Source organism: Gobius niger, assembly GCF_951799975.1.
Source record: "Gobius niger genome assembly, chromosome: 1".
Taxonomy (NCBI): Eukaryota; Metazoa; Chordata; class Actinopteri; order Gobiiformes; family Gobiidae; genus Gobius; species Gobius niger.
In genome coordinates, this window is record NC_136852.1 from 92,501 (window position 1) to 108,662 (window position 16,162).

Genomic DNA, 16,162 nt, shown 5'->3' on the forward strand with positions numbered 1-16,162 from the left:
TATATATCTGTGGAAGTATTTTTTGTCAGAAGCAAAAGAATGAAACAAACATTTAAAAAAGGGTAGATCTGAAATAAACAAAACAAAGAAACTTAAAGGATGAGGAAGACCAATCAGAGCAGAGACAGAGACCAATCAGAGCAGAGACAGAGGACCAATCAGAGCAGAGACAGAGGACCAATCAGAGCAGAGACAGAGGACCAATCAGAGCAGAGACAGAGGACCAATCAGAGCAGAGACAGAGGACCAATCAGAGCAGAGACAGAACCAATCAGAGCAGAGACAGAGAGGACCAATCAGAGCAGAGACACAGAGGACCAATCAGAGCAGAGACAGAACCAATCAGAGCAGAGACAGAACCAATCAGAGCAGAGACACAGAGGACCAATCAGAGCAGAGACACAGAGGACCAATCAGAGCAGAGACAGAGGACCAATCAGAGCAGAGACAGAGGACCAATCAGAGCAGAGACACAGAAGACCAATCAGAGCAGAGACACAGAAGACCAATCAGAGCAGAGACACAGAAGACCAATCAGAGCAGAGACAGCAGTTGGCAGCTCTGTGCTGCTGTCTGGCAGATTACACTCTACCAGTGGCGGAGGGCGTGGTCAGGTCAGGGGCGTGGTCAGGTCAGGGGCGTGGTCAGGTCAGGGGCGTGGTCATGTCAGGGGCGTGGTCATGTCAGGGGCGTGGTCAGGTGAAAGGCGTGGTCAGGGGCGTGGTCAGGTGTGTGTAGTGGGCGTTACCTCCTCCTCCTCGGCCGCCGTCGTTCTTGAAACCGAAGCTCCCGCCCCCTCGCTCCTGGCGGCGACCCTCAGCGATGTCCACCCTCAGCGACCGCTCGCCTAGCAACTGCGGGTCAGAGGTCACAGCGGGTCAGAGGTCACAGCGGGTCAGGGGTCACAGCGGGTCACAGGTCACAGCGGGTCAGAGGGTCACAGCGGGTCAGGGGTCACAGCGGGTCACAGGTCACAGCGGGTCAGAGGTCACAGCGGGTCAGGGGTCACAGCGGGTCAGAGGTCACAGCGGGTCAGGGGTCACAGCGGGTCAGGGGTCACAGCGGGTCAGAGGTCACAGCGGGTCAGGGGTCACAGCGGGTCAGAGGTCACAGCGGGTCAGAGGTCACAGCGGGTCAGAGGTCACAGCGGGTCAGAGGTCACAGCGGGTCAGAGGTCACAGCGGGTCAGGGGTCACAGCGGGTCAGGGTCACAGCGGTCAGGGGTCACAGCGGGTCAGGGGTCACAGCGGGTCACAGGTCACAGCGGGTCAGAGGTCACAGCGGGTCAGGGGTCACAGCGGGTCAGGGGTCACAGCGGGTCAGAGGTCACAGCGGGTCAGGGGTCACAGCGGGTCAGGGGTCACAGCGGGTCAGAGGTCACAGCGGGTCAGAGGTCACAGCGGTCAGAGGTCACAGCGGGTCAGAGGTCACAGCGGGTCAGAGGTCACAGCGGGTCAGAGGTCACAGCGGGTCAGGGGTCACAGCGGGTCAGGGGTCACAGCGGGTCACAGGTCACAGCGGGTCAGAGGTCACAGCGGGTCAGAGGTCACAGCGGGTCAGGGGTCACAGCGGGTCAGGGGTCACAGCGGGTCAGAGGTCACAGCGGGGACCACAGACAGAGCAGGACCACAGACAGAGCAGGACCACAGACAGACAGAGCAGGACCACAGACAGAGCGGGACCACAGACAGGGTGGGGACCACAGACAGGGTGGGGACCACAGACAGAGCGGGGACCACAGACAGAGCGGGGACCACAGACAGAGCAGGACCACAGACAGACAGAGCGGGATTGGAACCCATTCCCTTCTGCTCCGCCGTGAAACAGACTCCGCCTTCTGACCCGAGGGACTGGGAGAAGGAAAAGACGGACCGTGTTCCTGTAGCTGAAACAGCAGCAACTAAACTGTTTTTATTATTATCATTATTTATTGAAACAGGGACAATGTACAGAACCATTAGCCTTTACAAGAGGAGACGGTTTGTTCCAGATTTAGCTCAGCAGCTTTTTTCCATCCGCAGTCCCATAATTATGTTTTGTCAGAAATACAGAACACAATTATAATTCTGTAAAATAACTAAGCCAAGGCCCTAGCAAGCTGTGTCAATCTAACCTTCCTACAATCATAAATACATCCCTGTGTTTTCTTCCATTTTCGTTTTCATTGGTAAAAAATACTTGTTTGCAAAAAACCAAAACAAAAGCACATTGTCCTGGAACAGGCGCTGTTCCCCGGGCGACCAGCAGAGGGCTCATGATGACGTCACACACTCACCGCTCCGTCGTACGTCAGCGCTTCCTTTAGCGACTCCAAGTCGTCGAACTCCACATAACAGAAACCTGCGGATCAACAGATTCAAATTCAGATAAACACATTATTTTAGAATATATATATATATATATATAGAGTATATATGAAAAAAAGTAAAGGTAATTTAAAGAACGTTTGATTTCAAACCGAGCCGATTATCTGCAAGCTCTTCAGATACGGTGGTCAAACAGGTCATATATATATGGTAAACAGTGGTCACATATAGTAAACAGTGGTCACATATATATGATAAACAGTGGTCACATATATATGGTAAACAGTGGTCACATATAGTAAACAGTGGTCACATATATATGGTAAACAGCGGTCACATATATATGGTAAACAGCGGTCACATATATATGGTAAACAGTGGTCACATATATATGGTAAACAGTGGTCACATATAGTAAACAGTGGTCACATATATATGGTAAACAGTGGTCACATATATATGGTAAACAGTGGTCACATATATATAGTAAACAGTGGTCACATATATATGGTAAACAGTGGTCACATATATATGGTAAACAGTGGTCACATATATATGGTAAACAGTGGTCACATATATATAGTAAACAGTGGTCACATATATATGGTAAACAGTGGTCACATATATATATGGTAAACAGTGGTCACATATATATGGTAAACAGCGGTCACATATATATATGGTAAACAGTGGTCACATATATATATGGTAAACAGTGGTCACATATATATATGGTAAACAGCGGTCACATATATATGGTAAACAGCGGTCACATATATATGGTAAACAGTGGTCACATATATATGGTAAACAGTGGTCACATATATATGGTAAACAGTCGTCACATATATATATGGTAAACAGTGGTCACATATATATATATGGTAAACAGTGGTCACATATATATGGTAAACAGCGGTCACATATATATGGTAAACAGTCGTCACATATATATATGGTAAACAGTGGTCACATATATATGGTAAACAGTGGTCACATATATATGGTAAACAGTCGTCACATATATATATGGTAAACAGTGGTCACACATATATGGTAAACAGTCGTCACATATATATATGGTAAACAGTGGTCACATATATATATATATGGTAAACAGTGGTCACATATATATGGTAAACAGCGGTCACATATATATGGTAAACAGCGGTCACATATATATGGTAAACAGTGGTCACATATATATATGGTAAACAGCGGTCACATATATATATAGTAAACAGCGGTCACATATATATGGTAAACAGTGGTCACATATATATATGGTAAACAGTGGTCACATATATATATGGTAAACAGCGGTCACATATATATGGTAAACAGTGGTCACATATATATATGGTAAACAGTGGTCACATATATATGGTAAACAGTGGTCACATATATATATGGTAAACAGTGGTCACATATATATATGGTAAACAGCGGTCACATATATATGGTAAACAGTGGTCACATATATATGGTAAACAGTGGTCACATATATATGGTAAACAGTGGTCACATATATATGGTAAACAGTGGTCACATATATATGGTAAACAGTGGTCACATATATATGGTAAACAGTGGTCACATATATATATGGTAAACAGTGGTCACATATATATGGTAAACAGCGGTCACATATATATGGTAAACAGTGGTCACATATATATGGTAAACAGTGGTCACATATATATGGTAAACAGTGGTCACATATATATGGTAAACAGTGGTCACATATATATGGTAAACAGTGGTCACATATATATGGTAAACAGTGGTCACATATATATATGGTAAACAGTGGTCACATATATATGGTAAACAGTGGTCACATATATATGGTAAACAGCGGTCACATATATATGGTAAACAGCGGTCACATATATATGGTAAACAGTGGTCACATATATATATGGTAAACAGCGGTCACATATATATATGGTAAACAGCGGTCACATATATATATGGTAAACAGTGGTCACATATATATGGTAAACAGCGGTCACATATATATATGGTAAACAGTGGTCACATATATATATGGTAAACAGTGGTCACATATATATATGGTAAACAGCGGTCACATATATATGGTAAACAGCGGTCACATATATATATGGTAAACAGCGGTCACATATATATGGTAAACAGCGGTCACATATATATGGTAAACAGTGGTCACATATATATGGTAAACAGTGGTCACATATATATATAGTAAACAGTGGTCACATATATATGGTAAACAGTGGTCACATATATATGGTAAACAGTGGTCACATATATATATGGTAAACAGTGGTCACATATATATATAGTAAACAGTGGTCACATATATATGGTAAACAGTGGTCACATATATATGGTAAACAGTGGTCACATATATATATGGTAAACAGTGGTCACATATATATGGTAAACAGTGGTCACATATATATAGTAAACAGTGGTCACATATATATATGGTAAACAGTGGTCACATATATATATGGTAAACAGTGGTCACATATGGTAAACAGTGGTCACATATATATATGGTAAACAGTGGTCACATATATATATGGTAAACAGTGGTCACATATATATATGGTAAACAGTGGTCACATATATATATATGGTAAACAGTGGTCACATATATATATGGTAAACAGTGGTCACATATATATATGGTAAACAGCGGTCACACATATATGGTAAACAGTGGTCACATATGGTAAACAGTGGTCACATATATATATGGTAAACAGTGGTCACATATATATGGTAAACAGTGGTCACATATGGTAAACAGTGGTCACATATATATATGGTAAACAGTGGTCACATATGGTAAACAGCCGTCACATATATATATGGTAAACAGTGGTCACACATATATATGGTAAACAGCGGTCACACATATATATGGTAAACAGTGGTCACATATGGTAAACAGTGGTCACATATATATATGGTAAACAGTGGTCACATATGGTAAACAGTGGTCACATATATATATGGTAAACAGTGGTCACACATATATATGGTAAACAGCGGTCACATATATATGGTAAACAGTGGTCACATATATATATGGTAAACAGTGGTCACATATATATATGGTAAACAGTGGTCACATATATATATGGTAAACAGTGGTCACATATATATGGTAAACAGTGGTCACATATATATATGGTAAACAGTGGTCACATATATATGGTAAACAGTGGTCACATATATATGGTAAACAGTGGTCACATATATATATGGTAAACAGTGGTCACATATATATGGTAAACAGTGGTCACATATATATATGATAAACAGTGGTCACATATATATATATGATAAACAGCGGTCATATATATATATGGTAAACAGCGGTCACATATATATATGATAAACAGTGGTCACATATATATATATGATAAACAGCGGTCATATATATATATGGTAAACAGTGGTCACATATATATATGATAAACAGTGGTCACATATATATATATAGGGTAAACAGTGGTCACATATATATATGGTAAACAGTGGTCACATATATATGGTAAACAGTGGTCACATATATATATAGGGTAAACAGTGGTCACATATATATGGTAAACAGTGGTCACATATATATGGTAAACAGTGGTCACATATATATATAGGGTAAACAGTGGTCACATATATATGGTAAACAGTGGTCACATATATATAGGGTAAACAGCGGTCACATATATATGGTAAACAGTGGTCACATATATATGGTAAACAGTGGTCACATATATATGGTAAACAGTGGTCACATATATATATATAGGGTAAACAGTGGTCACATATATATATGGTAAACAGTGGTCACATATATATGGTAAACAGTGGTCACATATATATATAGGGTAAACAGTGGTCACATATATATGGTAAACAGTGGTCACATATATATAGGGTAAACAGCGGTCACATATATATGGTAAACAGTGGTCACATATATATGGTAAACAGTGGTCATATATATATGGTAAACAGTGGTCACATATATATATAGGGTAAACAGTGGTCACATATATATATGATAAACAGTGGTCACATATATATGGTAAACAGTGGTCATATATATATATGATAAACAGTGGTCACATATATATGGTAAACAGTGGTCACATATATATATAGGGTAAACAGTGGTCACATATATATATGATAAACAGTGGTCACATATATATGGTAAACAGTGGTCATATATATATGGTAAACAGTGGTCACATATATATATAGGGTAAACAGTGGTCACATATATATATGATAAACAGTGGTCACATATATATGGTAAACAGTGGTCATATATATATATGGTAAACAGTGGTCACATATATATGGTAAACAGTGGTCACATATATAGGGTAAACAGTGGTCACATATATATATGATAAACAGTGGTCACATATATATGGTAAACAGTGGTCACATATATATATGATAAACAGTGGTCACATATATATGGTAAACAGTGGTCACATATATAGGGTAAACAGTGGTCACATATATATATAGTAAACAGTGGTCACATATATATGGTAAACAGTGGTCACATATATATGGTAAACAGCGGTCACATATATATATGATAAACAGTGGTCACATATATATATGATAAACAGTGGTCACATATATATATAGGGTAAACAGTGGTCACATATATATATGGTAAACATTGGTCACATATATATATAGTAAACAGTGGTCACATATATATGGTAAACAGTGGTCATATATATGGTAAACAGCGGTCACATATATATGGTAAACAGTGGTCACATATATATATATATGATAAACAGTGGTCACATATATATATATATGATAAACAGTGGTCACATATATATATGGTAAACAGTGGTCATATATATATGGTAAACAGCGGTCACATATATATATGGTAAACAGCGGTCACATATATATATGGTAAACAGCGGTCACATATATATATGGTAAACAGCGGTCACATATATATGGTAAACAGCGGTCACATATATATGGTAAACAGCGGTCACATATATATATGGTAAACAGCGGTCACATATATATGGTAAACAGTGGTCACATATATATGGTAAACAGTGGTCACATATATATGGTAAACAGCGGTCACATATATATATGGTAAACAGTGGTCACATATATATGGTAAACAGCGGTCACATATATATATGGTAAACAGTTGTAGGGCGGGTCGTCTCATGATCGGAAGGTCGGGGGTTCGAATCCCCGACTGTTTGACCTTTGACCCTGTGGGATTTTCCCGGTTTGACCTTTGAACCTGTGGGATTTTCCCGGTTTGACCTTTGACCCTGTGGGATTTCCCCGGTTTGACCTTTGACCCTGTGGGATTTCCCCGGTCTCACCTTTGAACTTGTCCGTCTCCTTGTCGCGCACCAGGCGGACGCTGCGCAGCTGCAGGTCCTGGAAGATGTTGTCGATGTCGCCTTGGACCGTGTTGAACGGGAGGTTTCCCACGTACGCCGTGTACGGCGGCTCCGTCGGCAGATCCTTCTGCTTCCTGCTGCCGCCGTCTCTGCCGCCACCGCCGTCTCTGCCGCCACCGCCATCTCTGCGGGGCCTGGACACGGGAAACAAAGTCCTGATGTTTAAGGACACGGGAAACAAAGTCCTTACGTTTAAGGACACGGGAAACAAAGCCCTTACGTTTAAGGACACGGGAAACAAAGCCCTGACGTTTAAGGACACGGGAAACAAAGCCCTGACGTTTAAGGACACGGGAAACAAAGCCCTTACGTTTAAGGACACGGGAAACAAAGTCCTTACGTTTAAGGACACGGGAAACAAAGTCCTTACGTTTAAAGGAATAGGCCACCGTTTCTATATACTAAGATATGTTCTATACGCAGCTTCTATTGACGGAAGTGAGCGGGGAAGTCTTTAGGAGTTACTGCGCGGACGCTGTGCTCCTCGTATCATTACGCCTCACAATATAGTTCCCCTTTTTATCTGCTTATAAAATCCACATGTTACATTTCTGTGTAAATATACTTCGCATGAAATCACTTCACGTAACTTTATTTAAATAGGGAACACGTGGAAGAGCTTGGTAGCTTCTATCGTGAGCTTTTTTGGAGCTATGTGACATGTGGGAGAGGCTGCGTATGTGTGAGCGCACGGACAAAGACCAGACAGGGATATATTAACTCGACTCAGGTTAGGTAAGAACATATCTCAGTATGTAAAAACGCTGGCCTGTTCCTTTAAGGACACGGGAAACAAAGCCCTGACGTTTAAGGACACAGGAAACAAAGTCCTTACGTTTAAGGACACGGGAAACAAAGTCCTGATGTTTAAGGACACAGGAAACAAAGTCCTGATGTTTAAGGACACGGGAAACAAAGTCCTGATGTTTAAGGACACGGGAAACAAAGTCCTGATGTTTAAGGACACGGGAAACAAAGTCCTGATGTTTAAGGACAAAGGAAACAAAGTCCTTACGTTTAAGGACACGGGAAACAAAGTCCTTACGTTTAAGGACACAGGAAACAAAGCCCTGATGTTTAAGGACAAAGGAAACAAAGTCCTGATGTTTAAGGACAAAGGAAACAAAGTCCTGATGTTTAAGGACAAAGGAAACAAAGTCCTGATGTTTAAGGACACGGGAAACAAAGCCCTTACGTTTAAGGACACGGGAAACAAAGCCCTGATGTTTAAGGACAAAGGAAACAAAGTCCTGATGTTTAAGGACAAAGGAAACAAAGTCCTGATGTTTAAGGACAAAGGAAACAAAGTCCTGATGTTTAAGGACACAGGAAACAAAGTCCTGATGTTTAAGGACACGGGAAACAAAGTCCTTACGTTTAAGGACACAGGAAACAAAGTCCTGATGTTTAAGGACACGGGAAACAAAGTCCTTACGTTTAAGGACACGGGAAACAAAGTCCTGATGTTTAAGGACATGGGAAACAAAGCCCTGATGTTTAAGGACACAGGAAACAAAGTCCTGATGTTTAAGGACACGGGAAACAAAGTCCTGATGTTTAAGGACACGGGAAACAAAGTCCTGATGTTTAAGGACACGGGAAACAAAGTCCTGATGTTTAAGGACACGGGAAACAAAGTCCTGATGTTTAAGGACACAGGAAACAAAGTCCTTACGTTTAAGGACACAGGAAACAAAGCCCTGATGTTTAAGGACACGGGAAACAAAGTCCTTACATTTAAGGACACAGGAAACAAAGCCCTTACGTTTAAGGACACAGGAAACAAAGCCCTTACGTTTAAGGACACGGGAAACAAAGTCCTGATGTTTAAAGGAATAGGCCACCGTTTCTATACACTAAGATATGTTCTATACGCAGCTTCTATTGACGGAAGTGAGCGGGGAAGTCTTTAGGAGTTACTGCGCGGACGCTGTGCTCCTCGTATCATTACGCCTCACAATATAGTCCCCCTTTTTATCTGCTTATAAAATCCACATGTTACATTTCTGTGTAAATATACTTGGCATGAAAACACTTCACGTAACTTTATTTAAATAGGGAACACGTGGAAGAGCTTGGTAGCTTCTATCGTGAGCTTTTTTGGAGCTATGTGACATGTGGGAGAGGCTGCGTATGTGTGAGCGCACGGACAAAGACCAGACGGGGATATATTAACACGTCTAAGGTTAGGTAAGAATATGTCTCAGTATGTAAAAACGCTGGCCTGTTCCTTTAAGGACACAGGAAACAAAGTCCTGACGTTTAAGGACACAGGAAACAAAGTCCTGACGTTTAAGGACACAGGAAACAAAGTCCTGATGTTTAAGGACACAGGAAACAAAGTCCTTACGTTTAAGGACAAAGGAAACAAAGTCCTGATGTTTAAGGACACAGGAAACAAAGTCCTGATGTTTAAGGACACAGGAAACAAAGCCCTTACGTTTAAGGACACAGGAAACAAAGTCCTGATGTTTAAGGACACGGGAAACAAAGTCCTGATGTTTAAGGACACAGGAAACAAAGTCCTTACGTTTAAGGACACAGGAAACAAAGTCCTGATGTTTAAGGACACAGGAAACAAAGCCCTGATGTTTAAGGACACAGGAAACAAAGTCCTGACGTTTAAGGACACAGGAAACAAAGTCCTGATGTTTAAGGACACAGGAAACAAAGTCCTGACGTTTAAGGACACAGGAAACAAAGTCCTGATGTTTAAGGACACAGGAAACAAAGCCCTGATGTTTAAGGACACAGGAAACAAAGTCCTGACGTTTAAGGACACAGGAAACAAAGCCCTGATGTTTAAGGACACGGGAAACAAAGTCCTGAGTTTTCATACCGGGCGAGTCCAGTTTCCAATAATAATAATAAAGTTTTAAATAGCGCTTTTCTCAAAGACGCTATACATTATATTATTCAGTCACTCCATTCTTGGTGATGGTAAGCTACTATTGTAGCCATAGCTGCCCTGGGGTGACTGACAGAAGTGAAGCTCTGACCACCACCACTCACTCACTACATTCGCCATCGGCTTCCTGGTGTTTCCCGACCAGGCCTTTCCCTGCTGAGCTTCAAACGTCTGACGGGATCAGGCAAAGCAAAGGCGGTTTGGCCTTGGTAGACTTGGTTTAGTGGTTTACTCCTTTAGACCTTGTTTAGATGTAGTTTAGACCCAGTTTACTCCTTTATTAAATATGTTTTGGTCCTGTGTCTGCACTTTTACTTTCAAATAGAGAATAAACTCCTCTCTAATCTACTGCTACTACAACGTTACTACGACAGAAACAGAACTGTTCGGGCTGAAACAGATAATCGATTATAGAAATAGTAGATTAGTTGGTTTCTGGTAAACACAGACTCTAATAGAGCAAAAGTGACATAAAATGATGGATTTTTTAAATTAAAATCTTCTTTTAAAGTTCGGGTCTGTGTGTTTTGCACACTGGGAATCTCAAATATCCGCCTGCGTCTCGTCCAATCAGGAATTAGCTCCAAGAGCTTCTAAACATTCACTTTAAGTTTTAGCATGTCCTTAAAGGAATAGGCCACCGTTTTTACATACTGAGATATGTTCTTACCTAACCTTAGACGTGTTAATATCTCCCCGTCTGGTCTTTGTCCGTGCGCTCACACATACGCAGCCTCTCCCACATGTCACATAGCTCCAAAAAAGCTCACGATAGAAGCTACCAAGCTCTTCCACGTGTTCCCTATTTAAATAAAGTTACGTGAAGTGTTTTCATGCCAAGTATATTTACACAGAAATGTAACATGTGGATTTTATAAGCAGATAAAAAGGGGGACTATATTGTGAGGCGTAATGATACAGGAGCACAGCGTCCGCGCAGTAACTCCTAAAGGTTATTGACGGAAGTGAGCGGGGAAGTCTTTAGGAGTTACTACGCGGACGTTTTGCTCCTGTATCATTACGCCTCACAATATAGTCCCCCTTTTTATTTGCTTATAAAATCCACATGCTACATTTCTGTGTAAATATACTTGGCATGAAAACACTTCACGTAACTTTATTTAAATAGGGAACACGTGGAAGAGCTTGGTAGCTTCTATCGTGAGCTTTTTTGGAGCTATGTGACATGTGGGAGAGGCTGCGTATGTGTGAGCGCACGGACAAAGACCAGACGGGGATATATTAACTCGGCTAAGGTTAGGTAAGAACATATCTCAGTATGTAAAAACGGTGGCCTGTTCCTTTAAGCGATGCCACTTTAGCTTCATGTGAGATGGTTAGGGATGGCCGATATATCGGCGCCGCCGATATTATCGGCCTATATTTGTCCTTTTTTCACATATCGGTATCGGTCCGATATGGGAAAATATCGGCCGATATTTTTTTTTCCTTTGAATTATTTACTACACCGTAATGTCATAGCGCACCTGAATGCAGCAGCAGTGTAGACGGGGCAACAATTTATTCAAATTATCTCAAATAAACAGTGGCTCTTAAATATAAAGAACCTCCAGCATAAAGTCATACGTCTCCAAAAGAAAGTATGTTTTTACTAAGTTTAAACAAAGTGGAGCGGACACTTGGACACCACAGAGATGCAGAGCCACAAGTTACTGCTGGAACAAACTGGACTAAAACTGCCTCCATGGACGTTATTCTGAGTCAGGATTAACAGGAATCATTTTCTGATGGATTATTTGTCGCTACATCTGAGGTGAGTTTTGCAAAAGTTTCTCTGTCCTGACGCCAGATTTATAACTTTGTTTGTTAGCGCTAGCATAGCTGCTAACAGGCTAAAGGCTACAACACGTAAACATGACCTTTCTGTCATCATATAGGTCTAACTACAGTGATGATCATGTCTGTATTCACGTTTACTCCGCCCACCTTTGTCATGTTAATGACCCGTGAAAACGAGGTGTTATGTCGCATTTTCGCGCATATTTAATTAGACACATTTGCGATCGTTCGCGCATTTATCATTGAAAACAATGCAGTTCAAAGCTCATGCTAATCTTGTAAATCTACTGTTTGCTTTTTGCTCTAAACCAACTCTAAATCTTCAGTCTGGCCTCATAAGTTCATATAAGGTGCTGTTAAAGTGACATTATGATATTTCCAACTCCAAAGCTTCATACAGAGCTGTGTGTCCTTTATCAGATTTGTTCAAAGTTAAAACATGTAGCTTAAACAACATGGTAGGCACATGTTTAAATAAAAAATACAATAAATAGTAGCCTCGCATATTCCCTGTGTCAGTGTTTCCCATTAATAGAGGACATGGGTGAAAGTATAATAATAAGTAGGTCTGAGTAAATATTTAGCCAAAAACAAAATGACATTTCACTCCAACATTGCATTTGGTCTTTTTAATATTTTTCTAATAAAAAGGATTGTTTCATCCTGGTGTGTGAGATGTGTCCCAGGCATAAGACATTCCAATAATGGAACAATTTACAAACTTTACCACATTTGAGTAAGCCTTTCTATTGATTTTTAACGTTGAAATAAATATCGGCAAATATCGGATATCGGCCACACCAGAGAGGCAAATATCGGATATCGGTATCGGCAGAAAATTTTCATATCGGACCATCCCTAGAGATGGTAATTGGAGAATAATCGATAACAGACACAAATGAAAAGCCCTTTTTCTGAATCTGAAAAACAGTTCATTTACAAAAGCAGATTTCAGGCACGTGTGAATCTTAAGTTACTTTATAGACTTTATCTTTCATGTAAAGAGAAACATACGGAGAGATTTTTCAATGGCACCTGTTTATGTAAAAGCAGTAATGGAAGATGAAGATATATATATATATATATATATATAATTCCCGCACCTGCGTGACGAGTTCCTCTGCGCAGCACTGATTACAGCTCACACTTGTTTTGCACTTCACGAGCCTGTGTTGACAAGTTTCTCAAAGTGCTGCAACGTCATCATTATTCCATTCACTCTACACTCGGTGGGGGTAAGCGACGACTGCAGCCGCTGCTGCCCCGGGGCAGGGTGATTACCCTGAACTAACCCTAACAGCAGATACCAGGTAAACGCTGTGGTTTGCAGTAAATCGTGTCAAAACAAGACTCACAAAGCAGTAAACAAGGTTCCACTGAATCAGGATCAGGAACTCACACTTTTAACTTCCATGTGTTTGTGTTTGTAAAAATGTGAACCCTTTCAGAACATGTTTGTAGAGCTCTGTGCTACAAGGAGAGCCGCGTAAACACACAGTTCTGCAGGATATTCTGTCTCCTAAACAACTGCACTGTATGATCTGCCAGAGAGGGTTTGATTTCGCAGACGTGAAAAGACACATGCAACGAGTCTGCGGAGCTCCGCGCGGGCGCTGCGGGGCTCTCTGGCCGGGGCATGGAGCTCTCAGGCCGGGGCATGGAGGTCTCAGGCCGGGGCATGGAGCTCTCAGCCCGGGGCATGGAGCTCTCAGGCCGGGGCATGGAGGTCCCAGGCCGGGGCATGGAGCTCTCTGGCCGGGGCATGGAGCTCTGTGCCCGGGCCTCTCCCTGTCGCAGCCCCAGACTCCGCCACATGGAGCGGGGTCTGCGGAGCTGCGCAGCGTTAGCATTAGCCGCATTAGCCGCATTAGCTCCAGTTAGCTCCCGGTTGTAGCTCGTGTCTGGAGACGCTAAACCCTCGGCGTTTCGTTCCGGGGAGGGTTCCGCACTGAGGGGAAGTTGGCAGGCTCTCTCAGCCGCAGCGTGGTGGTTTTTAAAGGAAACACAGAGACGTTTAGCTGCTGTTTCTGTTATAAACACGTGAACACAACAACCCGCCAAACCGAGACACGGACTGATATTCCTGTAAGAAACTGCAGGTCTGTGGGTGAGTCACGGCAGAACATGTAAACTCTGCCCCCACATGCCCTTCCTCTGCCTCAGACTCAGTGAAGGGCTGAATATAAATATATAAATATATAATATAAACACGTCAGGGGCAGGTTTGTGTCTGCGCTAGCTTGTTTTCCTCATTCATACAGGTCTGAGGCTCCTGCGGATGAAACGCCTGACGTGTAGCCGCATGTTTAGCCGCAGAGCGCGGGGTGTTCCGGAGCAACAGCCGCCTGCCCGGCCCCCACCGCCCGCCTGCAGAGCCCCCTCCGCCGGCAGGACCCGCGGCCTCCCCCCCCGGCCCCCGCGAGGCCTGCACCCGGGCACGGCGCACTCACCCTCGGCCGCCGAAGCTGCTGTAGGCCTTGTCCCTGTCGTCGTAGTTTTCGTAGTCCGCCATTACTGCTGCGAGTCCGAGAGGGAGGTCCTCACTCAGAGGGCCAGGGCTGCCCGCGGCGCCTGAGCGAAAACCCGGGGCACACGCGCACACGCACGCACAAACACACGCATACACACACACACAAACACACGTATACACACGCACACACGCACACGCGCACGCACACACGCACACGCACCAGCCCGAGAGTCGTTCAAGTATTTACCCAATAAGAGTAACGTTACTTTGAAATATTTCCTCAAGTAAAAGTAAAAAAGTACCTGTAGAAAGTGTTAGTCGAGTGGGGAAAGTGGGGAAAGTTGTTGCCCTTATATTTGGAAAATGAAACCATTTTATTTCACTGTAGTTTATAGACTAGATCTTCATGATGATCCCCTCCTGGAGGATGGGGGGGTTTGAGTGAATGATCCTGGAGCTCTGTTGTAGGGGCTTCGTGCCCCTGTAGGGTCTGCCAGGGCAAACAGGTCCTACATGTAATGGTGGTTCCTCCAGGGGGCGCTGCTGCCTCACAGACCACACAGTATTTAACAGGAAGGGCGTGTTTGCCCGTGAGGTGCCGGTGTCTGCGGGAGGTCAGAGTGTTTGTTGCCCAGGCCGTGTGTGGTTGTGGGTTTTGTTTGGTAAGTTGTTTTAGAATGTTTACATTGTTTAAATTGAGTGCTTTTATTAGTGATGGCAGATGAAGCCCCATGAAGCACTGAAGCCTCACAGCCAATTGCATCACACATGGTTCGAAGCATCAAGGTGCTTTATTTGCTCCACTGCGCCATCATGTGGACAAGAAATGAATCAATCAGTAAAAGTTCATTTATATAGCACTTTACAACAACACCAGGACCAAAGTGCTTCACAGACAAATGTTTACAACCTGGACACAATTCAGTGTCTCTAAGTATTAAAGCAAGTTTGAAAAGATGAGTCTTTAATCTGGATTTAAAAAGGGACAGGTCCACATATATAACATGCTGAGTGCTTACAATAAATGTTGGGGCTGAAAGACTAAATTTGCGAATTTATCGAGCTGTGATTGAAAATATGCTTCTGTTTCTTTGTTTATGTCCAACACAAATACACAAAATGTCACTGTCGCTTTTGTTTTGAATCGCGCTTCAAACCCGCGAATCATTTCCTGAATCAGTCACGCGGTGCGGCCGCTTCCCGAGGC

The 16,162-nt window shown here is 42.6% G+C and overlaps 1 protein-coding gene across 2 annotated transcripts in view; it reads right to left on the bottom strand.

Moving 5' to 3' along the window:
* The window catches only part of eif4h (eukaryotic translation initiation factor 4h), a 22,671-nt gene extending 7,622 nt beyond the window's left edge, over window positions 1-15,049 (bottom strand). The window contains exons 1-4 of one of the 2 annotated variants that reach the window (XM_079579631.1): window positions 14,936-15,049; window positions 7,697-7,911; window positions 2,276-2,340; window positions 752-854 (exon numbers count right to left, since the gene is read on the bottom strand). In XM_079579631.1, the coding sequence (XP_079435757.1) occupies window positions 752-854; window positions 2,276-2,340; window positions 7,697-7,911; window positions 14,936-14,997 (445 nt within the window). In that variant the 5' untranslated portion in view covers window positions 14,998-15,049. Of the gene's footprint in view, window positions 1-750; window positions 855-2,275; window positions 2,341-7,696; window positions 7,912-14,935 lie in introns of both variants that reach the window. The other variant, XM_079579632.1, reaches the window with a different exon arrangement.
* Between the last annotated feature and the right edge of the window lie 1,113 nt (window positions 15,050-16,162).